Raw genomic sequence first — 10,226 nt, 5'->3', positions numbered from 1 at the left:
TTATTGATAACGATAGGTAACGAAAGAGGTCGTACAGTTCAAGTAAGTTAAACAAACACTAGATTAATAACTGTATCTATATTTTAGCCATCTGGCGTGTCAAAATAGAAAGGCCTGTTGTTAACCGCGACGCCACTTGTTTTTGTTATAATGCCTCGGTCTATGACCGGATACCAGATTTTCCAAATAGGCGCGATAACTCACTGACGCCAAACCGACCAATCAGAAGCGCCGCTGAATGACAACCGCAGCGGGCCCGGAGTGCTGAAAAGAGAAGGCCGCTCGCTCCAACCTTGTTTCTTAAAACAGCAACCTATCGTAGTAAAGTTGCTATGTTTGCTCGTAATTGCTCGCTTGCGAACTCGAACCGAACAGGTTAAGAAGGTACTGACAGCCTGTTGCCTAGCGTAGTCGCGGCCTTGATTGATATTAGGCGCAGTTTTCGCAAATATTGCCAACGTAAATTTTGCGAGCAGTTAGAAATGCAAACAAGTAAGCGTTATGATGCGACAATCGCAAAGGTGGGGTGCCCTAACATTAACTTGAAAAGCAAAAGTGCATCAGCGTTTTGTTTTAAATGTGCGTAGCACGGTTGTAAACATTTGTATCAGTTTTTAGCTCGGCGGGAGTTTTGATTTGAAACGAGAGCGGCGTCTAATATTGCTGCGCGTGAATGAAAATCGACTGAAACTGGCGAGTTGCTTGGTTACGCCACAAAGGTTCACGCAAACTAGGCCACAAACAGTTTCATTTACTTATCAGCAGCCGCTGTAGCAACGTTGGTACAACATGGATGCTGATGCAAACAATACGAGGATCCGTTTGGCTTGCGGAAGCAGCAGTACTTAGCTGTTCGATACAAAGCACAGGCTTTCAATCATTCGCCCTGCGCCAGCTTAATTATGGAATCGCCGCTTCCATTTTGTGAGCAGCTAACCTGTGATGCGACATATCGTTAACCGGTGCTCGTTGTTGTAATATGCTAAAGCGCCGGTTTGCGTATTCTATACCTGTTGATCGATTTAATTGTGAAGTAAGGAAAGTTTAGTTTTACACAACTTTTGCATGTTTAAGGTGTATAAATTCAGTGTGCACCATGGTTGTCATGTGGAAAGTTTTTATGTGCTTTTGTTTAAGCCAGTTGCAGTGGTATTTAAAAATTGACAAACTTTATGTTATTTATTCTTGTTGTGTCTTATAGTTACCAAATTGAAAATATATTCGCACTTTTTTAAGAAGTCAACTGTGGTACTGTACCACAATCCAATAGGCCTCACACAATTTTGAATGAGAGTCCTTGAGTGAGGCATTCAGGTTTAGCAATACTATACCATGAGGCAGTTTTGCTCTTGCTTTCTCTGAATGCAAAGTTGTTATGACTGACAACCGGCCCCCAGGACGTGGCAGGGGTTTCGAAAAAGTGCCCTGCGCCAAGTCAGTGCGGAAAAATCTCTTCGGAAGAGATCAAGATGTTGAGGATAGCAGCTTGGCCCGAGAGAAAGATGAACTTTACCAAAGGGAAAGGGAACGATTTAAAGAAAAGTGGAATTTTGACCCAGAAACAGATACCAAACTTCCCGGCAGGTTTAAATGGGGTGAAGCCATACCCCTAGAACAGAGGAGTTCTTCAGTACTCCATGTTCCACAAGATGGCAAGAACCCGGCTTCAGGAGACACAATTGGCACCAACTTGGCCGTTTCATCTGCTGGGTGTAGTTCAAGTGATAACTCCTCCGATACTTCTTCGCCGCAAACTTCTCAATATCGTGAAAGAACGGGAAGTGCACCAAAAAGACAAAGATCACCATCCCCAAATGGTACCTATATGCATTTTACTTTATTTTACTAATTTAGGATTTTTTCCGAAATTAAAACTTAAATTAGAGGCTTGGTTTCTTAAGCAGGGTGTGACTTGATTTGAATTTGTAGGAGCGCTTGTATTAATTTTAATTTAACTAATGATTGTACAGGTGCCACCTTGATGCTTTAGTTTGTATTTTCTGTGTCACAAATTTCTTGTGATCACTAAGAATTTGTATTATGATGAGCACATTGAATTTTCTGTCCAACAGTGTAAATTTACAATATTAAATTAAAAGAACCTAATCCCACACAAAGCTGAGATTATAAAAGGACTGGGATTATTAAAATGCTTCACTGTATTGGTCCAGAAAACCTGACTTGGCATAACCAGGTAAGGCAACGCTTGGCAACCACAGTCAGGACCACACCAGTTGTTGCCAATGTGTGCCAACGCCACTTTTGTCAATTTAAACGACGCCCGCGCTTCGTGGCCCTACTACGCCCGACAGATGCTACGCTAAGGCGTCATGTTCCCAACCGAGTCGTCAATGGGTCAGCTGTTATTTGTTTGCCAGCTCGCGTTCTTCAAATGCGTTCCATTGTCACCAGTTGGCCCGCTTTTTCAGCCCCTGTAGCCCACCACGCCTCATTTACTAGGTGACAGTTTTAGTTCATACCTACGTGGCATCTTTATTTACATGCTCTAGTTTCTTTGCATTGTTCTCATGCAAATAGTTCGTGCTGCTTTCGCTGCGTCTTTTCCCCGTGTCCACACTTGACAGTAATAGTTAGTTGGAGGGCTTAGTTTTTTTCCTTTTATATAAATTCCAAACCGGTCGTCAATGGCCCAACGGTAATGTATTAATTAACCAGTTCCTTGACGAAACACACTTCAGCAGTTTACGCAGTAAAAACAATGCTGCCAGCAGCGCGCTCAATTTTTCGAGCACGTGTTTGCATTTCTACGCTCGACTAGGCTTACTACGCTTCGGTGTTGCCTGGTTACCTCGCCCAGTTAAATGTCAGCTGGTTGACGACCGGCCTCTGTTTGCCCACGCTTTTAAGTGGCGTGAGGACGCTCGTACGTGCACCTCAACGGTGTTGTCACTGTGTTAACAGGCCCGGGCACAGCCGATGTTGTAAACCTGTGCTCGGTCCAGTTGTCTGCATAGCTAGTTCTAATACCCCACGGTGTTTCGGTTTTCGATAGATTCATTTAAGTTTGCCTCATTTTGCGCGAAACGTGTTCAGCGCTATTGGTGTACATCGGTGGGTCTCCAACTTTTTTGGCGCACGGCACACTAAAAAAATCTTAGATATTTTGCGGCCCACTTTTAACAGAACAACAATATAGTTACCTTACAAGTTACAATCGCCCATAACACACGGCAAACCACATGCAAATGTCTTGATGCTATCAGTTTTGTAATGGATGGTGCGTGTTCAAGGCTTAAATGCTTGCGTCTATGCTTATTTATAATACAACTTTATTTTAAATTACTAAAATTTATACGGCACCTTCGCGTCTCGCTCAGAGTTTGAGAATTAATCGCTCAGAGTTCGAGAACCACTCGCGTACAATGTCAGTTCGATACATATTATGCAGTACGCAGGTTGGTCATTGTTCGATTGTAACACGTTTTTTACCCTAAGATCAGAAATACTCATTTGCAATTACTTTCCGGTATTACTTTGTAGCAACGACAATAATTTACGCCTAATTAACGCCATGTCAAAACTAACCATGCTTAGTTAAAAGTGAGTAAGCAAAGAGTATCTTTTTTGAATAGAATACCATAAGCGGAATTGCCCTTCAACATTAAGTCGTTCAACGAGGCCTATAATTGAGCAATGCCTGGCCTTAATGAAAATCCTGGTTCAACCATTTCTATTAAGCTTTTTTTGTATTTTTAAGATGAAAATCGACCTGCTCCGAAGTCGCCGAGAAGACAAAGAGAATGAACTGTCTAGGCAGCAAACCATTGGTAAAGTTTGCAACCGTTCTGACTTTCTGCAGGCCCGGGACTTAAGTTTGCCCGCTATCAACGTTGTTTGTTGCACGCAATGTGATTTCTATAACTATCTTATATATATATTAGAATACATTGGGTTGTTTGCACTACGATTTTCTAGTTATCTATTTAGTTTTATGTCACGCGTAAATTATAAAGAGGCACCTATTACGCTTGCCATTTTTTTCTGCGATCGTTTTTCCTTTACAGCAAAGACCGGAGAGGATCAACCTATTGGCACGTAGTTTATATGGAAAGTACATATTGCTTTTTGCCGCGTGTCATTTGTATGGCAATATATTTCAGAAAAGAACAGCGTTTTACAAATATCAATTACTTTTAATAAGCAATATCGTCCATCCTGCATGAGGGATGTCGTATTCATTCTAAGCGTTCCTATTTTATGTAGCCGTTGACATGTTATTTTCCCATTGACTTGAGAATTTTTACCCGGAAAATAAGATACAAATTGTCGCCAATATGCAAGTAAGACTTTCCCTGTCTGTTTCTGGCGCGTAGCTCTACATTTTGACAAGGCAGTCAGAGGTTGATACGTCCTAGGTTTATAATCGACTTCTTTCAAGTTCCTATAAAAAAATCAGTGTTCGTCTGGATCTTACGTTGTTTACGTTGTACATTTTTCCCGTCTTGTTTTTTGCACCTTTAAGAGTAACGACTTATGTTTTAGGGAATCCCGTATAATCGATGGGGAATACGCGTTTAAATATGTGCATTTACAAGTAAAAAATGCTACACGCCTTCGAAAAAACCCAGATAACTGTAATGTTCTCCGTGGTATATTGGCCGAAGGGCGTTGCACGTTAAACAGCGACTTTTCGTTAAAACGAAGAAGCTAACTTTTAATTTTTTTAGAGCTTGACGTTTGATATGTGTACAGTTCGTTTTTGCTTTTTATATATAAATGTAATGTGAGTAAATATATATATATATATATATATTAATATATGTGTAATATAATTTCGTTATATATTTCGTTAGACAGTGGAGAACCAGTCATGGAAAAAAAATCATTAACCAGATTTTCACTACATGACTATATATTGTTACTGTTTGCTTCATTGTAAGACTGAATACGTAAGGGTGTCCTACGTGTTTTTAATAATAGCAGAAATCCATGTAGATCTACGTGACTTTCATGTGCTTTGATTTATGCTTTTATTTTGTCGATCATCATGCGCTCAGTGTATTGAGCATCGCGCGGCGAATGGTAGCTGTCGCAGTCATCATAACTTCTACAACACAGTGTTGGTGTCCGCCGGGCCCAAATCGCATGTTTCGTTTTGCCTTCTGCAATATGCGCCAAGTATTAGTGCGACACCGTTTTTTTCGTCTGGCGGAAACGCATTTTCAGTGCTGTTTAGTCACAACTTTAATCGTGTAATAGTGGTAAAAATATAAATAACGTTACCTCGAATTAGCGTTAAGCGGCCGAATGAACGTTTTGGGGACAGCAGCTGAGTAACTTACGTTTATCTGTGTACGTTTTTTCTTCGCTCAAAAGGGAGGCTTTTCAAAATAGATCGAAAAGGTCGAAAGCGCGGTTGTATTAAAATGAGCTAAACCCTATCAAACCAGTTGCGAAACCATGGCAATATGGGCGACGGTGTTGCAATTGCTGAGCGATGTCAAGGAAGTGTCATATCGATTAATGCGTACGCATAAGTCACGTTTAAAAGCGAGTATAGAGTCGCGTTTAGAATTACATATAAATCGTCACAAGCCAAGCGCATGAATGATTAGTTTCTTTTCATTGGGCTACCGGCTTAATTATTTCGCGGTAACGTAAATTAACTGAAACCTTTCAGACTTGTGTGTTGAACGCGTTGCCCACGTAGAACACAGCTATAAAGCCTCGATCTGTTAAGCTTGCTTTTATTTGCAAACCATGAATTTTGCCTGGATTGCTTGTCCGTTTACGCTTGCTGATTAAAACATTCGTGTTCAGCGATAAATTAATTCGCTTGTTGTTTATTTTGTTTTGCTGTATGCCCAATATGTTACTTGTCCGACATCCTGATTATGACAAAAGAATTGTACACTTCGTGCGGCGCACATATTCTGTTCTATAATTAAGCCTTGTTGGGCTTTTTTTTTTATAATTGCCGAACGCAAAATGTAGGTTAAGTCAAAATATGCATATTATAGAAAAATAGATTTTTAAATCGTGTAATAAAATAATATATATTTTTTTGCGCGGATATATCTGTTTGGTGATTTGTCAACTGCTTTGGTTGCAACCCGGTTCAACAAATAGCTTCACGGTAAAAGCGTTGCAAACAATAAATACAAGCAGTGCCTGCATTGCGGTACCCTACTATTGCACATTATTGAACAAAAAACGTGTCGCAAGTGCGCATTGAGCGTACGAAGCGAGCTAGCACCTCCCATCAACGATCGATCACATCACTGGGAAGCGTGTCGCCATTATGTCAACCAATTCCAACCGCAACCGTGCTTTGCCATGATTCAGCCCGCGTCGCTCCTACTACACGCTCTTTTTTAAGCCGCTGAGCTGGAAGTTAAATAAGCTAGTGACTTTGGCGCTAGCTCGCTGTTTTAGGGACGAGGGTCTCGAATATATCGATCACACGTGCGCGCTTGGAGTGAAGTGCGTTCAAATTGCGTACGACAACGCCGCGCGATACTTTATGTTGCTCTCGTGCCCTACAGCAGGGGTCGGGAACCTAGTTATCATTTCTCAGTCTGATTTTAAATACAACTGCACGCGTCAATGGCCGCTTTCCTAACCTTTTATTTCCCTTTTATTACACATAATACCGTAGCAAATTTTCGGCGCTTCGCGCGAATCCTATTTGCTTTTTAGACTGTTATCCCATTGGAAGAAATGTCTTAATATCCAAAAGGCCCTGTTCTTTTAACGGAACTCCGTAATCAAATTTGTGCGAACTTAGCTAATTTATTTTTGGTGCATATCATGTTCTGCCCTTTGAATAAGAACAAAATAAAACGTTTTTTTTTGCCAACCTATAACATTTTTTGCCAACCTATAACTAGATGTTTTATGGCCCCTTTAGATAAAAAGGTTCCCGACCCCTGCAGTACAGAGATCTACTGTGGACGGATTTTCCTGGCACGCATCCCGAGTGCCTGTCTGTTTTGCGCAACGCCTGTTCTGTTGTCGCGAACGCCAAAAACGGGCGCTCTCCTACAGGAAGACTTAAGCGTGTAACTCGCTTTCGCAGAAATCCCGCTGTCGTTTCCCGCGGTAGTCTCACCGTAAACCAACGTCTTCCGCGCTGCCAAAATTGCAAGAAACGCGTCGGATTACTGCGCCACGGCTGGCGTCCTTGTTTTACAAGGCAATTTGGCGGATGAGGCTGACAGCGCCGAGTCTATTGCGTTCAACGCGTGTAGCGAAAACAGATCGAAATAATGATAAGCCAGTTGCAGTTAAATTACGCAAAAATGTAAAAACTGCGATGAAAACCTGTACAAAGTGCAACTACTGCGATATGTAATGTTCCGATCGCTTTAGGCCAAAGTTAATCGTTAGTGGATTAATTGCGCCTTCTCGATTTTTTTTATCATTTTTTAAACGCAGCTTGGCAAAGTTTTATCGCCTCGTATAGATGTTTAGAAAATAACCTGCAGACACTATTGTCGAAAAATGACTAAAATTTACAAAAAAATCTGTATTTAATACAGCTTGTTCTAATTACTTTCGCCAGTTTTGATTCGTCTGTTGCGTGTAATAAGGCGAGTAATTAAACGGCGTGAACAAGTCCAGCTCAACCATACAGTCGTTCCAAGAGTCGTTCTAAAGTTTCAAAATAGTTGAACTTGTGGGGAATTTCACATTGAACTAGGGGCAAATTGACGCTACGAGTTCTCAATCGAGGCATGTATACAAATTAGAGATCGACCGATATCACTTTTTGGTCGATACTGATACCCGATTTTTTACAATTTTGTCAACCGATACCCGATACCGTTTTTTTATATAAATATTAAACATTAAAAAGTAATTAAAAATGTTATCGGTAAACTGATATATCGGTCAATCTCTAGTGCAAATCGTAAAAAATTCCACTAACTTAGCCGGTTCGCCACGAAAGCGTGATCTGGCCCTCCAAGCCACGTGGCACCATACTCCTTTGTCGACTGGATTCTTTTTAGCAGTATTTTACCGGTGATTGCAATGATTTTAAATCGCGCATTCGACTTCGCATGTTGCGTTATCCCATACGCCCGTTTGATATTTTTTTGCTGTTTTCCCGTCTGACCGATGCAATATTAAGACGCTCACGTTTTTTTTCAGCACGACGTACAAATACGACCGTGTGACCCATTTTTTACATAGAAAATATGTTCAAAAACAAACTATTAAATTTTCATCTACTGGCGCTCTACGTTAGCTGAAAATGTTCCGCAAAATAAGTCAGGTTAAATAAAAAAATTCAGACGCCTATACTTTAGTTATTGCTTTGTAAAGGTTAAGTGCAAATCCGACCATGTTTCGTTATTTTTGCTTTGCGGCGTTCCGCACATATCTTTACTATAAGTTCGTACAGTGTCTGTGGCTTCCATCTCTTACTATCTACTCGTGTGCGTGTTATTTGCGTGGTATAGTAGTCGTCGTTTTGATTCACTGTGATATGACGCGCCTTTCTTTTTTCCGCTTTATCGTTCGCTCGTCTTTTACTTTCGACTGTGTCGTGACATCTATCGCCGTTGTACGCTAATCAGATGACCGTGCTTTTATACATGCAACCACCACATAAACCAAATCACGCGTGTTTTATTCTTTATTTATTCAATAGATAGGCTCTTGTCCCGTCTGCCTAAACGTCTTTAACACAGCGCCATACTGCCCTAGCGGAGTTTTTTTAATATTACTTTTTTAAGCCGTCATGTAGCCTTACGTTAAAAAGTCTACTTTTGATTAAATACGTCGTATTTATGACGTGTAGCTTGGACCCCTCCCACTTTTCCAATTTATTTTTATATTTTCTTTTTTTGAGGAACACACTACGAAGAAAAATAACCCTTTTACACAGGGCTCACAGTAAAACAGAATGGCTCCGGCTAATTTTGGGAGTCATTAAACATTTAACCAATGACTTCGGCTCCGTACCGGTATTTTTTTAAAGTTGCTTCAGCACAGGCTAAATTTGTACCGAAAACGCAAACCGAAAAAAAAGTGTAAAGCACTGACTTACTAAGCTAGCCGTCACTAAGCTACGGCTTGTCAGTTTGATTTAGTCGGCCCGCAGCATATTTCCCAAAAACAAATTTATTAATATATGTTTAAACAGGAAAGTTTGTCAAACACAAAGCTTACCTAAATTTTAATAATATTTCAAACTAAAAGCTAATTTCATAAACTCACTATTTTTTGTTACTTTTTTGGTTTCTTCGTTTAATAATAACCAAGTCAAAAAATAAGGTCAATACAAAATCTTATTTTCGTCCCTCGACTTTTAATATTTATAATTATCCGTCCCATTACAAAAAAAAGTTTGTTGAGCCCTGATGGTCTAAACCAGGGATGTCCAACCTGCGGCCCGCCTGAAATATTTGTGCGGCCCGCTAGTCATTTTTACTTCCAAGTAGTATTTTAAACGTTCAATATTAGCCTAATTAAAATGTACCAGTCAGCTTTTAGGGGCGCACTAATAGTATAATATGGGTAAAAATATATATATATAACTCTAAAGGCCAAAATCAGTTCTGCGGCCCATTAAATTATTTCAAGTGTCAATGCGGCCCACTATAATAAAATGTTGGACATCCCTGGTCTAAGCCAGTGGTTCTTACACTTTTTGAGACACGCCCCCCTTTTACAATTTTAAATAAAAAAACATTAAGCATAACAGCAACTTATTTCTAGGTAAGTTGCATTAATGCAAAGAATGTTTTTAACCCAGCCTAACCTAGGGTTGCCATATTTTGAAACGCGGAATTTCTGACAAATTTACCGCGGTTTCAGTGGCCAATTCCAGATCAGGGACCTTAAAAACACTCAAAAATCTCTAAAAATGGGATGGAGTATGGATTTGGGGGCTTTAGAATACATTTTAAGTTACATAAAACTGAAAAATAGATTAGTGATGCTTTCTTGCCATTGTTTAATATAAAAATTACAAAGTTTCTGTGTTTTTCAAGAAAAACGTACAGTATCGTGTTAGTCCCAGATTTTAGCAATTTTAGTGTTGTAATTTTGGAGTGTCTGCGGAGCCCCTAAATCTTGTCCAATTGTTTTGTAAACTTATGAAACTGATTTTTATGTGACACATAATAGGAAATCAAGCCGAAAACATAATTTTTCAAAAAAAAGTTAAATCTGAAACACGCAAAAACTCTACAAAAGCGAAAACAAAATGATTAAAAAGCCATAAACCTGGTAGTGTGTGACGTAACAATGAACGG

General features: G+C 39.9%; 1 protein-coding gene across 1 annotated transcript; it reads left to right on the top strand.

The window, feature by feature from the left end:
* Positions 1 to 1,246: 1,246 nt before the first annotated feature.
* LOC146135591 (uncharacterized) lies at positions 1,247 to 8,573 on the top strand. The gene is made up of 2 exons (XM_083395328.1): positions 1,247 to 1,817; positions 3,719 to 8,573. The coding sequence occupies exons 1-2, from the start codon at positions 1,376 to 1,378 to the stop codon at positions 3,763 to 3,765; spliced, it is 489 nt and encodes a 162-aa protein (XP_083251454.1). The 5' UTR covers positions 1,247 to 1,375; the 3' UTR covers positions 3,766 to 8,573.
* The last annotated feature ends 1,653 nt before the right edge of the window (positions 8,574 to 10,226 follow it).

This window comes from Ascidiella aspersa, chromosome 8 (assembly GCF_963924565.1).
Source record: "Ascidiella aspersa chromosome 8, kaAscAspe10.2, whole genome shotgun sequence".
In the NCBI taxonomy this organism is placed as follows: domain Eukaryota; kingdom Metazoa; phylum Chordata; class Ascidiacea; order Phlebobranchia; family Ascidiidae; genus Ascidiella; species Ascidiella aspersa.
The sequence above is the reverse complement of the archived record's forward strand: the minus strand, read 5'-3'. Positions and strand labels throughout refer to the sequence as shown.

Bases quoted from the DNA above. Each gene is read 5' to 3' on its own strand.
- LOC146135591 (XM_083395328.1), top strand. From the start codon at position 1,376: ATGACTGACAACCGGCCCCCAGGACGTGGCAGGGGTTTCGAAAAAGTG. The intron at 1,818-3,718 runs GTACCTATATGC...TGTATTTTTAAG, and splicing joins AAGATCACCATCCCCAAATG to ATGAAAATCGACCTGCTCCG.